At 36.8% G+C, this 22,652-nt stretch overlaps 1 protein-coding gene across 2 annotated transcripts in view; it reads left to right on the top strand.

Annotated features, from left to right (window-relative positions):
• Positions 1 to 22,652, top strand: part of SEMA3A (semaphorin 3A) — a 165,079-nt gene that overhangs the window by 74,956 nt on the left and 67,471 nt on the right. For both annotated transcript variants that reach the window (XM_036400772.2, XM_036400773.2), the window contains one exon: positions 22,482 to 22,575. In XM_036400772.2, the coding sequence (XP_036256665.1) occupies positions 22,482 to 22,575 (94 nt within the window). The remainder of the gene's footprint in view (positions 1 to 22,481; positions 22,576 to 22,652) is intronic.

Genomic DNA, 22,652 nt, shown 5'->3' on the forward strand with positions numbered 1-22,652 from the left:
TCAGAACTTTGTGACTGCTTTAAGGAAATTAATTTTAGCGATGACTACTAGAGGAGCTGAAAATACACCCACTGTTTGCATTTGGATGTTCATTATTTCTCCTATCACTTAAAGGATGCTATGCTGAATTATTTGTTCCCGTAATGTAAATATTCCCACTGACACATGGTTACCTTACTTTACCATGAGATGATACAGTTTTCCTAATTCATTACAGACATAGATTGTACTTTTAAGAGGTATGGCAATCATATTAAGATGTCGATCCAATTTTCTGGGTGGGAATATTATGTTGGCTCATCAACAGAGCCTATAATGTTTCTAGTAACATAGAAGTTCAGCATTTGGGTCTTGTTAGAGTAACAATTGAAAACATTAACCCAACTTCACAGTCATGCAGCATATGCAAAATTTCATCCACACACCTCCTGAAACAAAAGACAAGTATGGTCAAATCCTTTGATCTCTTGACCAACATGGGGGAGAAAAAAATAAAATAACAAACCACCATCTGTTGGGAAACCAATGTAATAAAAACAGTGGAAAGCCAGCCTACAGTATAGACTGACTTAATTGAGGAAATGACTTATAAATAGAATTATTTCTTGATTTAGAGGCGCAGGAGGAAACAAAACTGAAAGGAGTTACCGAGCTCAGGTTCGGATAGATGAGCATCAGAGCAGCATTATTCATTGTGAGATTCACGTCACAAGGCTCCAGTTGACAGGGGCTGACCTTATGAAGAAGAATCATAAATGTGATTTCTGCCACTGAAGGAACTGACTGCATTATGTTTGTAGCTCAGTCCCAACATCTTGTCAAATAATCTTTAAACAGTCAAGGTCACAATGCAGCAGGTTTTAGCTGTGGGTGATGCTCCACATACAGACCAGAGTGCTGTGAAATGCTGAACAGCAAACTAGCCAGTTATATGAAATACTCAGACCTGAGAATCTAACAAAGGCCTTATTGGTAAATTAATTTCACTGGTCTTTGCCTAAAATTTTATGACAGCTGGCATGCTGTGGAGTGCCTTTCAGGCATTTTTTAAAGTCTGTGGGATATATTTAACTCTCAGAGACATGTGAGTCTGAAAGCACTGCTTTTTCCCATGCTTTCAGACCAACCTAATATTCGTTGTTCTGCATGTTCACAGTATATGAGTTTAATGGTACACTGGCAAGGTGACTGGCCTGCAGTTAGGCCCAGGAAGGGCCCAGGGAGGCTGAGTATGGCCATGGCTCAGCCTGCTCAGCAGTGATGGAGAGATTCATGCCTGATCTCCTCAAAAACTGTTTCTGATGTTGCTCCTGACCACAAGACTTGCTCTGATTCAGAATTCCCAAAAACCAGGGAATTTCCCCAAATGAAAAATGAGAACACTCATGGATGTTTTCAAACAGCTTTCAAACAGATTCAGGAAAGAAAAAATCACTTTTTACAATGGAAGGCCTCCTTGGTGTGCTATCAAGTCCCTTAGACTTCTCTTTCTTTCACCAGCAGCTGCAGTTGGCATGACAGAAGTGGCTTCTCCACAATAATGAAATATTACCTCTTTTAATAAAAAGCAAAGCAGCTAGAGGTGAAGCTGCTGTTTCTGTGAGTAAACAGCAGGACACAAGTATTTCCAGCAGTTGCCTGGTGGAACAGGAAATAATTGTTCTTCTCCTGCTATCTCAACCATCCTCACTTTTATTTACAGACTCATGTTGATATTAAAAAAAGCTTTCATAATACTTTCCAGATGCTTCCTTACCTTTAAAAGATTTTAAAACTGTGTCTCTTCTCTACCCTCTTATACAAGGACTGTCTTAAATTTGTTGCCATCTAAATTCATTTAAATAATAAAATTCCACTACTCCATAGTTCAGTAAGAAAACAGTACTTATTTGACTAGTAGTTAGTACTTTCCTTCCTAAGGAAAAAAATTACTGGATCATGTAAGAGAGTGAATAAGGATTAATCCCATATATGCCAGACACAAAGAGAAGATGGCTGGAGAGAAGAAGGATCTCTGCAAAACAAGAGAAGATGTAATTTACTCGCTGTACACTTTGTAACTTTCCTAAATACCCTTACAAAGTATAAAGACTGTTTCTTTGCCAGTATACATACAACCTTTCATCTTTTTTGCATTGTATGTTTTGCTGGCATAAGATTAGACAAATAAACTAACAGTCAGTTATGTCAAGATCTCGAAAGTATTATAAGAGAAAAATTCCTTCATCCTACTTTAAACAATGCTCTTGTGAGTACAGACACCACGTACAGCGATGTGTGCTTGATTGCTGCAATGCTACCTCAGAGCAGGAAGAAAATATAGTTTAAGGAACAGGTCATGACTTAGACAGACATTGTGTTTTGTGCAGGGAAGGAACATGGGACTGTGCACAGAATTATCTAAAAATAACAGATATAAAAGCAGTGTATAGACATAAGTAATTATCTTCCTTTTGCATTAGTCCATATATCTTCTGCCGTGAAGAGTTAATTAATTTACTGCTGAAATGCTGTGGGAGATTAAGAATAGTTGTGAAACAGGCAGTGTTTTAAATATTTGTGCTTGTCCCATATGCCTACAGCTTGTGTGATGCTGGAAATCAGACTAAGTGATTGCAGCAACTCTTTCTGTTCTCAAAATCCAAGAATAAACCCACTGGAAGTCACTTAGAAAAAGAATTGTTTACTCTTCCATTCATGCTGAGTTCCTGCTTACATATCTTGTAACAACTTGTTTTCTGTTTGTGGCACTTGGTAAGCCTGGAAATGTGCCAGCTTCTCTTGGAGCTCCTGAGCATGAACCATATAGAATCTCTGCATCGTCCCTCAAACATCATTTCTGTGAGGGAAGTGTTCTGTGCCCTTCTGTTCCTTCCTTCACCTCGCCCTCGTTCATGTAAGAAAAATAATGCAATGAGTACGACCTGACTCAGATGAAAGACATGCCTCTGGCTCGTTCATGCCTCTGTGGACTTGGAGTAAATTAGTTTATTTCCTAAGTAACTCATTTCGTTGGAAAAGGGTGAGTAACTTTACAACATTTCTTGGGAACTCAAGGAAAGACTAGTTAATGCCTGCTATTTCTTTCTCTTCAGCTTCTGTGTTACTTGCTGTAGACAATTCACATATGGTTATTTTTATTTTTTTCCCTGAAAAAAGCTTTATTTGTGAAAATATTTTTTTTCTGTAACTCAGTGAGTCAGAAAATGTGAGAAACATTTGGATGAAGAAAACAGTCACCATTGGAAAACTTAGCTAAAAAGGAGTATTGTGCAGAATAAATAAATGTTATCATGATGAATTCACGCCTGTTAGAATTGGTGATGAGTTGCTATGTCATCTAATCTATTTTAATTTGTGTACATTTGCAGTCATCTACAAGTCTGGACTGTCTTCTCACCTGTAGTGATATAAATCACAACTAGTGATTCTTGCAGAGCAGCATTAATTTACATCTTAATTATTTCAGTTTCAAGTATTGCACTGCTAATCGTAATTGTACACATTGTCCATCCCCAAGCAATTTCCTATTTGGAACTTGTATCAGCTAGGTCCAGAAGAACTGTCTGTATGATTCTATATGGTTTAGTTAAGAAATGCTTCCTGATTTGTAAAAATCTATGGATTCCTCCAAGTTGCAACATGGTCACACTCAGAAATGTTATTAAATGTTTGCAAGTATATAATCAGATGAGAACACAATACTCTCCATTAATGAAATATGATCCATAATGAATCTTGCATGGGAGTGCTAATAACTACCTTTAGGTTAAAGTGCTCAGATGTCACAGTATAACAAAATCTGTCTTAGATGTGTATCATTATGGCAAGTAATTAAAGGTTACTTAGCTGTTAAATGGTTACCTTGGAGGAATCCTTCAGTAACATGGCTTCAAGCATTCCTTCACAGTGAAATTAATTAAGTAAATTAAATATCAGCCTTGCAGTAATTATTATATGTGCAGAATATCAGGCATATAAATGTATAATATTATTGGTCAGAGGACTTGAAGATGTATCCATTTGCTATTAAGCATTAAAAACAATTTTGGTTGTTCTTACATGTAGAATAAAGCTGATGCATGTTAAAAAGAACAGTGACAAGACTGATGAGGAGAAATGGAATGTCAAAATTATCACAGTGATGCTCCATGTACTGCATAAGTGCAAAGCTCAAGTAGCAGCATTCTGATTAGAGAAGTATTAAAATTCATTTGGTCTTTTTCACACCTCTGCTGCTACATGGAGTTAAAACCTGGTACCAAATGACTTGAGTTTTGCTAACAGCTCAGTCTGACTCATCAGGAGGATGCTTTCAGGGATTACTAACTTGCTGCCTTCTTCTGTATTTAATATAAACCACACCAGAAAAATTGAGCAAGCAGCTTGATGTGGATATAAACATTTTTTGTCACCTCTTAAAGCAGAAATATGACATGGACCACATCAGTGACAGATTTTGACTTTAAAAAAATAATTTCTTAGTATTATGTAAACTGGCAGTGACAAATACAAATAAAGCAGTACATTCTGTTTTTTATTCTTTGTTTAAAGGGAAACAATCCTCTAGATAAATAGATCCTTCATCTGAGACCTTTTCATATGTAAACAAGAGGATGTAAAGTTCAGATCTCTGCTGTCCTCCTGAAACACTGGCTTTGCTCCAGGCAATGACATTATTAACATACCTTAAGTTTACTCTTTAAATGTTTTGCCTAAGTATGTCTTCTGTTGAAACAGAAAAGAAATAAAAAAAGAAATATGTGTTGTGCTACAGAGAACTTTACTCACAACAGCTCATAAAGTATTAGCAGCAGGAAAGGAAACATGAAGAATTTGTGATAGAAATCAGGGGATTTTTTCATGTTCTGATCTTTTTGGTTTTTTATGCCAGTGAGATAATTAACAGTGGTGGCACCTTCTTATCGGTGATATGGAAAACTGCTGGACATTTTGGTGGAGGATGACAACAGTGTTAGGGGTTCTTCTCCAGTTCTCAGGCTTCTCCCCAGGGCAAGTTGTTTGGCCTTAATGGGTTTTGCTCTCTGCAATTCAGATTTCTTAAAAGTTGAAGCTTCAGTCATTGTCATGTGAAAATGGTCTTGTGTCCCCGGGCCAAAAAGAGTCCCCAGAGAAGGTAACTAGAGGTGGTGGAACTATTTGCCCTCCTGATAATCTTTAGATGCCCCTCTGCACACTTATGGGCCAAGCCTACACTAAGTTATCATATGTAGGAGTGAATAGAAGGTCACACTCAGATTCTCATAGAATTGGTCAGTTCTCTGTGCTGTAGCTTCTCAGATAATAGAGTTTTACCTCTAAGGGACAGTAAAATATACTGATTGATTCAGCCTGGTTCCGAACTTGGAGACAGTTTTTGAAGGAGTATTAGAAAACAAACTGTGTAAGAGAGGAGGGGAATTAGAAAACAAACAGTGTAAGAGAGGAAGATTATCTTCCAGTGAGCTCTTTTTCCCTGAAGTATGAGGGTGGTTTTTTTTGGTTGTTTTGTTGGTTTTTTTTTTAATTACGAACCAGTAAGTGTGTAATTAGAAAAACAAATGGCATTGATTACTTTTTCAAAGCAGTAACTCTGATCATTTCATCTATACTTCCAGCTTGTTTGAAATATGGAACCAGCATAAAACCTGAAAGCATTTGCCATTTGTATAAATCAAGATTACTCTGTGTAGCCAGTGTTTATTTACAAGCTTGCAAAGGGTTTCATAAGGGATATTTGTGCACCTACAATACAAACCATGTGTCAAACAGCAGAAAACTGCAGAGCAATAGCACTGGGTTTTTCCCCTCATTTAATCCAAGTTTCTTTTTTTTTTGGCTAAGCATCAATGGTCATGAAGGTGATATATCAACAATAGTCATGGTGGCACATTTAATCTAATTATAGCTGGTTGATGTTCTTAACTTCATTTACTCTGAATAACAATTTATTTTATACCGTTTTAACAAACCTTTCTGTTTAAGCATTTCATCATCTGTTGTTATGAGAAACAGGGATCTCATTTCAGTATTTAAGTGTGGGAGTAATGAAAAGTAAGTCTTCATCAACTTACTGTTTCTGTACCAAGGGTCTTTGTCTGGAATACTTACTGAAGAACAAATCCCTTGAAGTCTGTAGAGTATAGTCTAGACCATTAACTTTGATTCCTAACTAAAAATCTGTGAAAGTTACACTGAATTTGGAATATGGAAAGATTTGGCATCATTTATCATAAAATGGTTTGGGTTGGAAGGGGTCTTAAATATCATCTGGTTCTAACTCCCAAGCCATGGCACCTTCCATTGGACCAAGTTACTCAGATTCCCATTCAACCTGGCCTGGAAAGGAAATTACTGCTATTTTACATAGAAAAAGGCCACATTATTCCAACAGGTATAATATAATAGCCAGTGATTCAGACTCAAGTACAAGATTTAGGTATTCTCTTGAAGACTGGTGAGGATAAATGGAAAATTAATGGGTAAAGTTGACTTTGTTTAACCTCAGTCAAGAAGGGAAACTAAAAAATGAGGGTTTGAACAATGAAGTGGAAGCTTTGATTGTGAAAGAGCTCTCTGCATGACTTTAGCCTTGTCCATAAGGAAACTTGTGAACGTCTCACGAATTCAGTGTAAATCCCTGCACAGGCATTCTCATTTCAGTTAAAGTAGCATTTCAGATCTGGTCTTAGCTGCCTGAAAGTAGCTGAAAATAAGCTGCTCTTAAACTGAGCTCACTGTGGCACAGAGTGCATGTGTTTACTGGAATCTCATTACATTCAAACATAGGGATACAAGTCTGCAGATTAGTGCTTGCCCTGAAAAGGCTGTTTAGCCTTTCAAAGGATTTTGCAGGAAAGCAAGCTGGAATACAAGCCCTTTCTGCTTGTCATTTGTAGGTTCGTGGATTTAGCTTTTATTTCTTTGTGCAAATGTGTTTTCATACAGACAGTGAAAAGCCATGACCCTCTGTAGAAAGGATTACCTCGAAGGGAGATAGTAAGACTACAGTGTAAGGGATGGTTAATGCAGAAATGCTAAATCTTGCTGTACAAAGATTATAGCACAATAAATTTTTTAACTCAAGGTACTTTCCTGACATTATAAAAACAGTCACATATCAGAATCACAAAATAAAAGTCTTCAAGAGAGGGCTAAAAGAAAATAAAGGAAAATATCTGCTATTTTTTTTGGTAAAAAGATGATACAGAATCCCTTAAAATATGTTTTCTTTTAGCTGACATTGTAGCAAGTAGTTTAGATAACATTTAATGACTTCGATATTATTTTTACAATCAGTGTATTTCATGGGGTATTAAAGATAATAAATAAGGAAATACTTTAAAACAGATAATAGAAGAACATAAAGAAAGCTGAAGGTTTCAGTTGCCTACAAGAAGCCTGTCATCAATGACCCACTGCCACATGACCCATTTGAATAAGAGGAATCAAATCCCAGTGCAGAATTATTTCTTTGGTGGAAAAGTTCCCAAAAAGAAGATGGGTGTTTTTTAAACTTATACCTAGAATTTTTTTCTTTTTTTGTTTGTCTGAGTAGTAAGCAGTATGGTCAGAAAAAAATCCTGAATTAACCCTTCCAAAACTTCCTGAAGAGATAAAAGCAATATACTTTGGGGCTAATTAGGATCTCAATTACTTCAAGACTTAAACTGGAGCAGTAGTTAAATAACTGTGATGAGTTGCCCAGCTTCCTACCTTCTTTTTTCTCTTTTGGCACTGCTGCTTCTAAATCACTTGGTCTCCTACAGGCTCACAAGACTAAAGTAAGTTTCCAAAAAAAGGGTATGATAAACTGCAACAGCAGCTGCAACTGCACCCAAAGTCTTTACTTAAAAATCAGAAATTATGTTGTAGTAGAAGCCAGTTTATTGAACAGAGGGAAAAAAATGGTTGGATTTGAAGGTTTATGCTTAATGTAAGGAGGATTTTAAATGTAATAGCCATCTGGTAAAATGTGAGATGAGATCTAACAAAAAACATAAATAGCTACTACTCACATTGCATAGGTGAATGAATGAAACTGAATTTAATTGCAATAGCTAAAATATAGATTATTTCATTAAAAAGAGATTGCAATATTTTTTTCAAGATATTTTGGTGAACAATTGGAAACCATGAATATAAAAATTGCATATTTACTTTTAAAGTTGCTTTTAAAGCTTAATCTCTGATGCACTTTTTACCAACTGACTACTTTTTGTTTTCTGTAGAGCTAGCATTAGGCTTTATGTGCTAATGTCAAATTAGAGCATTAATTACCTCTGCAGTTGTGTCCAGTAAGTTGCTTTTATATAAAGCCGTCTCAAGAGCTCATTCAGAAGGAAATTTGAGTGAATTATTTCAATGTTTTTGGGGAGATTGCTCACATGTGTGAAGTAAAACTGATACTGACAATTTTCAGTGTTTAGATGCTTCAAAAGAACAGTTTAGTTTTGAGTTTTATAGGCTCTCCATTGGCAGCATCACAGGCAGGACACTGAACAGCAAAAGGAGAGGGATTTGGGGTTGCTTAAGGTGCCAGAGAACACAGGTCATGAAATGGAGGGAAAAAGACAGAAAGATGAATAGATGGCAGCAGGGAAGTATGTTGGAGGATAGAAGGTTGTTTCAGATTTTTCTCTTTCCTGATGCTAAGGCAATTTATTCCCTACAGATTTAGATTACAGCTTATTTTACAGGGTAGAAGTCATTTTACCTGATTTAATTCACCTGAAACATACTCAGTTCATCCAGCCTCATCCTTAGGCAATGTAGAGAATTCTGCATCTTCAGAAATAGTGTTTATCCTTCACATCTACCATAGCACCTGAGATGTTAATGAAATCAAAATAATAAAATAAAATTAGTCAGGCACTCAGAAGCAGTGCATTGTAGAAAATTTCCTGAATATTGATTTATATTTCTCTGAACTAGAAAGAATAAAATTATACATATTGAATCCAAGATGGGAAATCAGGAAGCAGTATGAAATTTCAGTTACAATTTAATTGTGCAATACTTGAGGCAAATTATTGTCCATCTTAAAACAATCCACACCAGCCACCTGAAGACAACATGGACTTAGGTATTCTGTAAAACTTAGGTTTTAAGGTTCACACTCGTGGCATGTAAATTTAAAAATAGAAGTCTTTGGAGTTCTTCCATAGACATTTTCACCAAAGACAGTTGATCAAATCCTCATGCTGAATATTGTATAAATAGCTGAAAACTAATGTGATGGTGAGGTAGATAGCAGTCTAAAGGTGGGAATGCAGCAGAAAGAAGAAAGCATATGGCCATTGTGAGAAAGCCTGGTCTGTTTTGCATCCTGTTACTGTTCCTTCATTTTCCATTTGCAACTTGCAGTTATTAATTTTCTACCAGTAATCTTTACTTTAGCTGCTCTGTAAGCGAGTATCCTCATCATAGTGCAATTTGGAATAAATGAGTTTTTAACTTCTTATATTGCTTAAGAAGATTAACTGTGCAGAATTTAAAACCTGTGACCAAAATTTGATGAGACGACTTAAAATGAATGACGTTTGAGATAGCAAGAGGCTTCTGAATACCAACAGACAAAATCCAGACAGCAGGAAAATAAGGTTAAAACATTCTATCTGAAGCCATTTCACAAAAAAAAAAAGAGAGGAAATGTGTGACATATGGTATCGAGTGAGGCACTTGAAGTTGAGTCTAAAAATGTTTAAAAAGACAGCTGTTAGTTTGCATGATTAAAAAGGGGAAAGGAAGGATATTATGATACATCAAGAAGTAAGGAAGTTATGAAACCAGAGGTGGACTGGTTGGATGTTTGTTTGCTTTTCTTATCCAGTGGTTTCTAATGTTTTTATTAAATTTATCTTCAAATTCACCCTCCACCTCTATCTTCCGTTCTGTTTCTCCCAGTGACATCAGTGCTGGCTAGTAACAAAAAAACTGGGTGGATCCTTGAACCCTGAAACCAAATCAAAGAACAGTTTAGGGAAAGAGATAATTACATATCAGCTCTTCTTCCCTACAATATGTTTCAATAGATTAGATTATTTTAATAAGCTTTAGAAGTGATGGTAACATTTAGAATAATATTGTCACATGAATCTCCACTGTCTGCATATGAGTGATAGAAGTCAGTGAAAAAAACCCCAAATTTGTCTCTATGAAATATTGTTGTATGCATTTTCTGATCTTTATTCTAAACTAAATAACTTATTTATTTTAAATATTTGTTTATATGATAGATTGGTTAATTAAGGTGCTTTAGAGCAGGAAATCTGTGAGAGGGATCTTTTGCTTCCGCTGCTAGTTTTTGTAAAACTCCAGTGAATAGAAAGCAAGTGGCAATTTGCATATGGCAATTTGTCCATGCATGGGGAACCCAACAGAGATATTCCTTGGGAATCACAGGGAGACTAAAGGCTAACTGTGCACAAAAGCTGATGCACTCTCCCCATCACAAGTGATCCTTACCAATTTTACTTGGCACGCTGTGCATAGCTTTGCATGTGCTGAGTAAGCTCCGTCGCCATTCGCTTGACTGGGATTTGAGGCAGGACTTTATACTTTTGTTTATGGCACTGGGCAAGGCTCAGGAACTAGAACATTAGCTTTTTGCTTTGGCATAGATTTCCTGGCTAAATTACCTAATTTCTCTCTGCCTCATTTCATAAGAACAGTCCAATCTGTTCAGACCAAAGGCTCATTTAGCCAGGACCTTGGTTCTCACCGGGTCCCATAATGAGTGTCAGCGGAGGAGAATGAGCGGCGAGCAGGCAGCAGTGATATCGTCTCCCAGGCTCCAGCACTGCTTGTTCAGGGATTTCCTGAACCAGGGGTGGAATCTCTGTGTTTAATGCTTTTCAATGACTTGGTTTTGATAAATTAGTACTGGCATTTCTTGAGCTCGTATATCTTTTAAGTATCCACGGCATCTCCAGTCCTACAAATTGCAACATGGGAGGAACATCCCTTTATTTTATTTTAAACCTTTTGCCTGCCAGTTTCTCATTTGAAAAAAAAAAAAAACAAAACTGAGAATACTCTTCTTTTCTTCTTATTTCCTTCAATGGGTATGTTTTCTGAGTTAGAGGACTGTAACTTCATGGAGTACTGAAAATGCAGGAGTGCCATGCTTTTAAAGAGGCATAAAGACACTGTTGGTTTTGTTCTTTATTTCATTCCTGAAAATTCTGTACGAGAAATTTGCTTTTTCTGACTGTTACCGGGCATTGACATAATTCATGAAAAAAGAAAAAAAATAACATGACTTTAGGCCTTGAATTTGATCTATTAAATATGTACTGCACTAGTGTTTCTAGAATTGCTTTCCATGAAAAGATACAGAAGGAAACCATGAACACAGCTTTGCATAAAGTGCACAAGTTTTTCTGGTCTATTTTAGCTGAATAGAAACACTGAAACATGAGAAGACAGTGCCCTGGACTAAATGGCTTTTGGGGAAGAAGATGCTTGGTTATTGATATGAGAATAAAATGCCAATCTTGTGATTTAACTTCTCTGCTACCGCTAACACCTCCTGAAACAGGAAGACAGCTGGGCTATTATATTTCAAATTCTATTTATGTTAATTTTAATGCCTTCATACAAAAGGAGGGGAAAGGGGAAAGATGCACTTCATTCCCACATGTTTTCTGTGCATCTCTAAATGAACAGTGTGACCCCAGTGAGCCTTTTTGGCCTTGTGAGATTGTCTTACAAGGGATCTCCAGCCCGTTCCAGTTTTTTGGTCACTTTTCCTACAAGGCCATATCTCTGAGTTCTTCCCCTTCAAGGGACTTCCACTTCAGGAACCATTTATGGTTGACAAAGTTTCAAAAACTGTCTCCTATTTCTCAGGGGCCTGTAATCAGTGTTCAAATCTGAGGTAAACAAAGTTTTGTCTCTAAAGAGAAGATAAGCTCAGCAGAGTTCAGAAGGGGCCTCAAGCAGCACAAACACCTTCTCCTGTTGAAATGTTTAAATGTTTACATCCAAGGTGATAGAAAACTGAGCAGCATTATCTTGCAGATGGTCTGAGAAGATTTTATTTAATAAATACCAAGGCATGTGTTTTTTACCTACCAATCAGGTTCAAAATTTCCAGATCCAAGGCTAAGTTAAAGCAAGGAAAGTCTTGTTGTAAAACTAAGACAAGAAGCAACCCAATCATTCAAAAGTTATACCTATGTTGTGGATATGCAGAAAACATATGGATCATTCTGATAGTTGTTCTTCTTGATAATCTCCAAACTCCAAAGCTGACTTTGTTCTTTAATTCTGTTGGCTTTCACTGGGGTTGCACAAGCATTGCTGAGGAGAGAACCCAGATCATTGTCTAAAGGTGCCTTTGCTCGTGAATAGCAAATTAAAAGGGTAATTTGGCACAGCAGGTGAGATGATTAATATTTCAGGTCTTATGATTTTTGTTTGTGAATATATGTGTTTGTGTGTAATTATACATTTCAAGGATGAAGAGCTAAATGCAGTTAAACATTTCCCATTTATCTAAATACATGCAAATTGAACTTGCATTGTAGAACAAATAATTTATAGGGATTAAGAACACATATGATTTTTCTTCTCAGTGTTTATTGCCATTACGTTAATGATGACAAAAAGCAGAAGGGTGGTGGTACAGATTCAGGTTTAGGAATCATATATTCATCAGTTCAAACCTTTTAAATTGATGGAGAACAACTGTTTTAATTCATACTAATTCGGAAGGATTTGCCATGACCTCGAGTTAACATGTAAACATGGCAAGGGATATGAGAAAGATTCCTCTGGTGTTCAGTAACTTGAAGGGAATCTTGCTGTGACTTCTCCATGCTGAAGCTCTGAGAACAGGGTCAGAGAAGATACCCATGAAAGTGTCAGGGACCACAGCCCATCTGGGATGGCACCAGTCTGTGGTGTTTAGTGCTGTGGTGCTTAACCCTGTGCAGAGCACAGGTCCTGCATAACTCAGTTCATGACCACGACCACTCCTCACCGTGTCTGTGATCTGGTGGGGAGGGGGTGAAAAATGAAGTAATCAGAGTGCCAGCTTTCTTTGTCAGGAAAAAACCAAAAAAGCAACCAGCCCAAAAAACCCCCAGTTCATGTGTTTGTCAGTTTGTTTTAACCAACAAAATCAATCTGTATTATGCTGTATTAAACCATACTAAACTATGCTGTACTACACTACACCATACTATATAATTGGCAGGATTTGGAGCCGAAGTTCTGTTAAATGAAAGGCTGCATTTCTACTTCAAAAATACAAATACCAGTAATTGGTTTACCTGGTTGGATGCTGATTAGCCCTGCTGACACTGTGCAGTCCCATTTATGAACATACATAGACATACCAGGTGAGTGTTTCAAATATTCTTGCCAGTGTCAATGACTCTCTCCCCTTCTGGGGATTCCTGGGTGCTAGAAAAGCAGGAAAGATAGTGAATAAAGTGAATTTTAATGTACTTTTTTCAGTCACCCTGAATCAAAACCGCTTAAATCCATCTGTTACTGTGTCAGTGAAGTTTTTGTTGCACTGGGAAAAGAATATCAAACATTCTTCACTTTTTTAATAAACCCCCCTCAACCAGTATGAGAAATGCATTGCTCTTAGACACAGAGCCATGAGGAATAATTGCAACTTGTCACAGAGGTTATAATTATGTCTACTGTTAGTTATGTCTCCATGCGCACAATAGAAGTTACCTTCTCAAATGCATTGTTCTCTAATGCAATACCAGTTATTAAAATTTGACGATATTATTACTTGCTAATGAAGAAAAATGAAATGAGGCTGCAGAAAGTCTGGGTGCTGTAACACTGAAAGCATGTGGAGGGAACAAAGAGGAAAGAGAAGTGCTTATTGCAGAGATTTCAGATCTAAGCTTTGCCTCAGGAAAAGCAAAATTGCCCAAAGGGTCAGAATTTCAGCTTCTGTATTTCAGACTTTGTTTATGTCTTTTAAAAAATCTGAATATGTGTCAAACACTGGTCTAGTTCTGACACTTCATAGGCACCTCTGCATGAAATGCTGCAAATCAATTGCAGTATGTTAGAGACAAAAACAAAGCTTAATAGTTGTTGCAGTGGTTGCTGTGATGTACTTTTCTGCCCCTTTGTTACTGGCACAAGTTCTCTGAAAGTATGCTCATAAGGTCTTATTTTAGGGAGAAAGAATTAATTGTATTCTTCTAGCCTTGTTCCTTATTCTGTCACTCATTTACAGTCAGAGTTTTGAAGCCTTTAATTTAGGTCATGTGTTCATATTAGAGACTTCTTCCTGGGAATTAAAAGGCAGATAGGATAAAAAGCAGTGCAGACATATGCCTTCATTTTCAGAAGTGACTAACAGCTCCAAGTATCAGAATTTTAAATTGCCCAAGAAAGTATTTGCTGAAAATCAGAGCCCTTGAGCAAGTTTTAAATTGGGTGCCCAACTTGTGAGTGTGCAAAATCACTTGGGAAATAAGAAAATCTTGGCCATATGCTTATATGTTAACACCACTTGACTAAGTCCTTTCTGTATGTTGCTTCCCTAATTTGCAGTTGGTTTTGTGTTGTAAATAAGATATCCTTGACTCAGACCTGAAAGTTCCCCAGGAAAACTAAAGAACCTTCTCTTGTTAAACAGCACCCTAATTACAGAAGCAATTTTACAAACAATCCCCTGGGGGAAACATTTTTGTTCTCATCAGGAAGGCTCTTGAATAAAATAACACCTTTGCTAACTTCATTTATTTACAACAGGACACAAGACTGAGGCTGGGTTAGATTTATTGCCATTACATCACTGATGCTCAGTAATTCATAAAACATTGGGTCTAGGAGTCAGCACTGCTGTTATTTCCTCTGATACCTGACCTCACCACAGTCTAATAACATACAGGAAATCCAGAAGACAAAGGAGGAAAGAAGTGGTCTTGAATGCTAAAAATAACCATAGAAAACTTGTACAATCATGTAATAGAGTATGGCCCAATAATTTATTTAACATAATAGTAGAATCTGCTAAAGCAATTAGAATCTGTTCCAAATGTTTCTAATGGAAAATATGCTAGGGGTAAGAATAAGCTCACTTAAAGAATGGATACTTTTAGGTTATGTAGTTCAATTACGTGTACTGGTTTTAGGTTTGTATATCTTATTTCTTACATATGCAGACCACTTAACAACTTGACTAGAACAGACAGTCATTGTATGGTGGTTATATTTCCAGAGGTCATCCTATATGAGCCAGGCAGTCATCTTAGGTGATGTATTACACTTGACAACCCAGAAAGTTGCAATACAAAGGTATTTTAATTCTCAGTGTCCTCTGAGAATTATTCAATATCCTTGATGGTATCTAGTGTCTGGTATGCCACTGGGATGACATTTTTGGTGTCTTTACTAATCAGTCAAGGTTAACATCTCATTCATGTTAACTGTGTGTTTGGTTTGTTTTGAGTTGTTTTCTTTTTTCTAATCACTCTATACTTGCAGGAATTTCTAAAGCAATGCATAGTGTAATGACACTACAATGAAACTCATCTCTGCCCATTTATTTGCTGTAGAATTAGAACACACTATCCAAAATAGGCAGAAATTTAAAATTGGTGCAAATAGATAAATGACATCATCAGGGAAAGACAAAACCAAACCCAAAAAGCAGTTGCACGAAAGTCAGGTAAATCTGGTGAATTTAGTTTGTGAAATATTGCAAAAGCAAGTTCACAAACATACGTATCTTTTCTGAACAGCTGCTCGGTTTGACTGTGCCTGCCCTCCCTTTTATTTACATATGTTGCACAGTGATTTGAAAGTGGCTATTATTCATATAAATACCAATATTAGTATGCAGACTGGTATGCTCAGGTGTGAACAAGTCTTCACCATTTGACATTGACACTTGGTTTCTCTCCCAGTCGGAAGCAGAAGCACTTACTGATCATGAGCTAGGAATAATGAATAGATTGAACCAGCTGTTCCTCAACAGCCCAGTTGGCTGTTTTCCCTTTCATTAAATTCATTGGATTATAATTAGATAGATAGATGGATAGGTGATAGATAGATAGATAGATAGATAGATAGATAGATAGATAGATAGATAGATAGATAGAAAGAAAGAAAACATTCCCCTTTTTGGAAAGGTGTATGGTAAATTAATAAATATTGATAGATTTAAGTTCAGAAGAAAGCAAAGTAGAGTGGGGAGTTTGATAATTGTCTGAAAGACGCTTATTGAGAGGGTGAGTTGTCCAAATTCAGTCTAGCGAGTCAGGTTTTCAAAACTTGTGCTTCCCAGAATTGTCAATGGACAATTTTAAGCATCTAAGGCTTAAAAAGCAATAGGCATTTTAAGGCATCTTCTGAAGATGCTAGGAAAACTTTCCAGTAGAAGTGATGTATAGGGATAAAAGAAGAAACAGAAACCTGTTTTTCTTTCATTAACCTACAGAAATGAAGCATGGAGCTGGTCATCATCACAACAGCTCTTTTGTTTTAATTTCAAAAGTAAGATTTTCAGGCACCAAAATGACAGTGAATATCTACAAGTATAGATGAAAGAATATCTCTTGAGACTGAAGAAGAGGACACAGATTAATGCAGGGACTTTGCTAGGTCTTGGAATGAGCCGGGAACTGAGCAAACTGCCTGTGGGAGGCACGGAGAGCTGGGCAGATCTTCACAGCTCATGATCAGTTTTGCAGGTAAATACTCCTCAACAAAGTTCCTTCTCTGTGCCCTTTAGCACAGTACAGCACAGACATCCCAGGAAGTTTCAGTTCCAGGTCCTACAGAAGCTGGAGTCCTTTCTTTGGGAACACCATTTCCCTAAAGATCTGTCACTGAGAGTGATTTCCCATAGGATTTTAAAACTGATTTTCATAATTCAGTTCCATTAAGCCTCAGGTTGGAAAAACAAAATGTAATAAAGGTGTTGCAGAGCCCAGTGTCCTCCAGATGTTACAGGTAAAACCCTATAGCACATGGAGCCTTAAAACTAAAAGTCAGAAGCCCACTGTGTGCACTTCTTTTTTTTTTTTTCTTCTTTTTTCTTTTTTCTTTTTTTTTCTTCTAATAATTAATGATTTAAAGCAATTGCATTATTATTTCAATCACTTTTCACCTATTTCCCTAATGGTTACCACTTGCCTCAACATTTACATTTGTTTTAATATTTTTATTTTTTGCATAATTTCTCACATTATATTTATTTGCACTTGCACTTTTTTAAAAATAAAGCATTCCATGGGGATAAATTTAATAAAAGTTTCTCATTAAAAGTTCTGTAACAGCATGATTCCCAAACCTGAAACCAAAGTCTTATATTTAACAGTTTTCATGACTCAATAGATTAAGTGTGAAATAGGAAATATAATAACAATAACAACATAGCCATATCCTGCACAGTTGTTTCACTTAAAATTATTCTTGAAAAGTAACATAATTCATAAATAAATCTATTCTCACAGAGTGAAATTTGCTCAAAAGGCCCTCTGAAATAGCCTTGATGTAGTTATTTAATGTGTGCACAGAAAGTTGTATGGGCAAGAGGTGAATCAAAAATTCACTGGTATTAATATTTTGGAAGGCAGGAGAAAAAAAGAAAAAAAAAGGGGCAAAAAAAAACCCCAAAGAGCAAAATCATCAAATTTCTGTTTTGTAAAAGTCTCTAAGATGTCTCTAATCAGCTGCCTCTGCAGTGTTCATTTCAGAAACATTCTTAGCTCAGACCTAACTTCATATGAAGGTTCCTCTGTGGTCAGTGATGAGATCTTGCCCTTGGGAGCTGCAGTTCTGAGCTGCTCTGACTCCTCCTTCAGAGGGACCTGTAGCCTTCTGCTGTGACCAGGGCAGCAAATTCAGCCACCTCAACTAATCCTCTGTGTAGAGAGGAGAAATCCAAACCTAACAAGTCTGAAAGTTTTTCCCTTGAGCGGGAAGTGGAGCTTTGCCTTTTGAACTTTCCAATACTGAACAATGCAGAGAACAAAATATTTCCATGCCAGCAACTTCTTACTCAGTTAAGAGACATTGCCACTGGCTTTAAAGTCCTTCATTGCACAATGGATGCATTGTTGTGCTCCAGGCACTCTGGAAATCATTTGGAGCTATTTTTTTTCTGGGGTTTTGGTTCAGGGGTGTTATTTTTGGGGTTTGTCCTTTTTTTTTCTTGATCAGTTTGTTTTATAAAATACTTCATCATAGCACAACAGAGGCTGTGTAAATAGCAAGGGGGATGTCAAAATCAAAAATTATCACAGCTATGACCAACTCTGTCTTTTTAATTAAACAAAGATTGTGATAGTTCCTAAGGCTCTTGGCACATTGCATGTTTCTGGACCATTCTTTATTCAGCAGCTTCTTGTAGAAATCAGTTAGCCCCTGAAAGATACCCTGGAGATGTGCTCCTTTCTATTTATGGTTTGGGGGTTACAAGAGTAAGGATATGAGTTCATTCCATTGCACTAGGATGGCTGGGGAGCTTCACTGCTGTCATTCCATGCCTAATAATTTACACCAGTACTGACTCCATAGTAGCTGTACACAGTCCATCAACAAAGTCTCTTCAGATCATTTACTTTCCCTGTGTCTATTCATTATTGACAGCAGTGGTTTTGCTGCATTAGGCTCTGCAGTTCTGGGATGATTTCTGTAATAATTGCCAGAAAAGTTACAGGAAAAAAATCCCCCTGAAATTCAACAGTCAGTGCTGTCCAGACTTTGGATGGTAGGTTAGTGCTTCCTCACTGGCCACATGTTCACCTCCATGGCAGTAGTACTAAACTGGAAAATAAAATCTATATTTACCAATAACAGCTAATTTAAGTTTTCCAGATAGTACTGGATGGGCTAGGTACAGGCAGACATACAAAAAAAAGTTTAAGAGGTTATCATACTAGGTATAAATATTTTATATATATATATGTGTGTGTGTATAAAAAGGTGTAGATTTGTTATGTTTATGTATATATAGCATATATATACATAACTATATATATCTATATATATAATGTTTTATTTGCTTGCTGGCTGACTGAAGCTATTCAATAACAAGATGTGAAATGTCTAGTCAGAGGCAAGGTCTTGTCACCACTCAGTGTCATGATCTGACATATTGTTTCAGTATTTCAGCTGTTTGGAAGCGAGTCTCTGGAGCCTGGAAGTGGCAGATCGTTGGGAATCACAACAATTGTTTCCTTCGTTTCCAGGACTGAACTGTAGCTCTTTTTGGCTAAATCTTGCCATCTATCATACTGTCTGCTACAGGAAAACATATGTTTTAAGGAGCCAGAAGCATTATCTCCTTCCATGCAAGGCATTTACTAGGTGAAACAATTCATGTCATATCATGAGCCAGCAGTCAGTTGTTGTCTTTATGGGTTTGTGGAATTTCAAGACCTAAACAATCTCATTTTCAGTGGTTTTACTATATATTTTAAAGAAGCATCAATGAGATATAAACTTAGTGTTTAATAACCCATAAAACATGCCACAGCAAGGTTTTAACTACAAGGATCTGTAAAAAAGGTTTGAAGTACATTGCGATATCCTTTTGGGATGCCAATGCAACTAATGAAAGGGTCTAGACAATAAATTGGGCTAATTGCTGAGTTACAAAGGCCTTTCTTTGAATTTTCTTTTCTTTCTTCTTTTTGCATTTCTTAAAACTTTTCCTCCCACCTGGCAATCTTGCTTTGTCATGAATTCCTGTCCTTGATTCTGTAATAGCCCTCATAAAACTTTGCAGCATTGAGCATTTGTTTAATACAGAGGGGGTTTTGCTGTCTATGGCTCAGGCATTTGCTGACTCACTGCAGTACCACTCTTTGTATTCAATTAACTTCAAAACCCAAGAAGCAGCAAAATTACTAACTGATCAGAATTCTTCTGAAATCAGTGTGCATTCTTTCCATCTGACAGCTCTTGTCTGTACTGTATAAAAGAGGGCCACACTCACATAGTCCAAAGACCCCCTAAATCTCTGAGCAGAGCCTTGTTCTTTGCTGACTCCAGGCAGACTGATGAAATTTGGGTGGAAATGTGACCGGTGTGATCAAGTACCTATCACAAATCAGACAAGTGACTAGTGTGATCAAATAGCTATCACAAGTCATATTGCTTCCTAGGCTTTTAAAATGGCAGGTGGTGTGTAGAAAAGAGTTTATTCCTCTGTTGCCTGTATGTTCTGTTGGTTTGTAGATAGAGGTGGATTGATTTCAGCACCCAAGAAGCTGTTTGGGCAAGTTGCCCTGTTTGTGACACAGACTTCCTACAGCATGTTTATCAGACCTGCCTGGGGTCTCAGACTAACCATGATACATTTATTTGGCACTTAACAGCGATGTATTTATTGTCATTATTACTCACCCATAAATTTGGAAACTTACAGTATGTGTCTGTTCATTGCTTTTTAACTGAAATGTGAAAACACTGTGGGATTTCCCTTTCAGGCCTCTTATTTCAAATGTTTTATTCCACAAACACTAAGAGAAGGGTAGATCATCTCTGATTTAGGTTGACCTGGGTCTCCACTTGTTCTTGCCTTCTGCACACCAATATCAGTAGAGTTACAGTGACATAAACCAGAAGAATACAGTCAAAAATCAGATCCTTCCTACACCAAATCACTTTCCACATCTGTTTCCTATTTGTCTTATAATGACACATGGGATTATTTTGAGAATGTATTCTGCTTTAACTGTCATGCCACTGACTCTGTAGCCTTATCAGATATTAATTGATATTCAGGTTGAGCAATTACCATCTACTAAGGAGAAATGCCAAGAAAATGTAGATTGATAATAACATTTTTCAATAATAGCTTGTAGCATTAGTGCCATCTTCTATTATTGCAGTTGAGGTTTAGCATTCTCATCAATTTACTACTTTTATTTATTGTGCAAGATCTAGATATGGACCCTAAAGTAGAATTCCAGAAATGCTTTTCTGTTTGATTATTTATTCATCTCTGGTTAGAAGGAGCAAAGCCAGAAGACTGGAGAGAAGGAAGGAATGTGTCTGGATTATTAAGAACCAGAAAGAAAGACAACAGGAGAGAGAGAAATGTTAATATTGTGTCAGATATTACAGATACAGGATGACTGTATAAACATAATCAGGCAGGCTACATGTACAAGAACGTGCCTTAGGAGATTTTCTGGGAACAAACTTCACTCAGCTGTGTCCAACCTTTTTTATCTAACAGTGCAGTAAGCCATAGATGGCTATCCTCCTAACAGTTCATTCTCCCTTCATCTTTTTCTTCAGTGAGTGGAAGGAAGTGTGAAATCCATCTCACGTTCTCTTGAAAATGCGTAATAAATGCACACAGATACATGCTTGTGTGATGTAATTGAACAAGCCTGTAATAAAATCTGTAGCCTGTGGCTTTACAGAATCATGGATTTGAAATAACACAGTTTGGAAGTGTGTTTGGTCACTAGCCTGGCCTATGCCTGGGTTCAGTATGGATGATCAATACAGGGAAGGCAGGGAGCCAAGGAGGATGCTGCTTCCAAGGTGGAGGTTGATCTCTTCTCTTTGGGGCTCCTTGACTTAATTAGGGTGTCTGCAAATTAACCACAGTGCAAGTGGGAAATGGAAATCCCAGGTTTTGCTGAGGTCTTCACAAGTCTTTTGTGAATGTTGAAGACTTCTGTGCACAAAGCATCTATTCTGGTTTTATCCTCAGTGCAAAATGTAAGAGAAACCTACTATTCAAATTGATTGGCAGACTTGGTCCCCCTGTTAAAATTAATTAAATGTACTGAAAAGCCCATTGCTTTGGATTTATTTACCTCATTTGAATTGGTGTTGACTGAGGCCCTTTTTAATCTTGGTTTATATTCCCCTATGATTTGCCCTCAGCCTGTATGTTTTAAAAGTGTCATCTTAAGGTGTCGAGTAGTAGCAGTAGTAGTAGTAGTAGTAGTAATAATAATAATAATAATAATAATAATAATAATAATACCTTTCCTGATGCAATTGAAATTGAATTTGAGGATATACTCAGGCTAGGAAAAGCAGAATTTAGCATCATGTTATGTACTAATCTACAGTGGTGGCGCATTTCAGAAAATAATAGTCATTAAAAAATAGATTTTATCTTTTTTTTTAGATAAAAGTTTCAAATTCCTGCTTCTTCAGTTACTGTTTCTCAGATGTATTCTCAGTGAAAGCAAAAATAATTCGAAAAAACACATGAAAATTAATATGAAAATTAATTATATGTGAAGTGCAACAGAAGAGACACAAGCTGTTTATGTGTATTTTTGCCTTTGACCAGCATTCAGCACATACTGATTAGGAGATGGGCACTTTTACCAGGTCCTCACCCAGCACAATTTTGACTTCCCTGAAGCCACAAACCCCACTAGGACTCACATACACTTCACTCTTCTTGAACACAGTTCAAATTAATTCTTAGTTTTCTTTAATGAAGTAATGTTGCTTTTACCTTCTTTTTTATTTTTTAAAATTTTTAATTTTTTTTTATTTCACAGGACAACATTTTTAGAATGGAAGAGTCACATTTTGAAAATGGGCGGGGGAAAAGCCCTTATGATCCCAAACTGCTGACAGCTTCACTTTTAGTAGGTACGTGCCACATAACAAGTTCAATGAGATGTGCATTCACTGTTAATAATTTGCCAGTTTTCTGCTTTTTTTTTTTC

The sequence above is a fragment of the Molothrus ater genome, chromosome 5, assembly GCF_012460135.2.
Source record: "Molothrus ater isolate BHLD 08-10-18 breed brown headed cowbird chromosome 5, BPBGC_Mater_1.1, whole genome shotgun sequence".
NCBI classification, from domain to species: Eukaryota; Metazoa; Chordata; class Aves; order Passeriformes; family Icteridae; genus Molothrus; species Molothrus ater.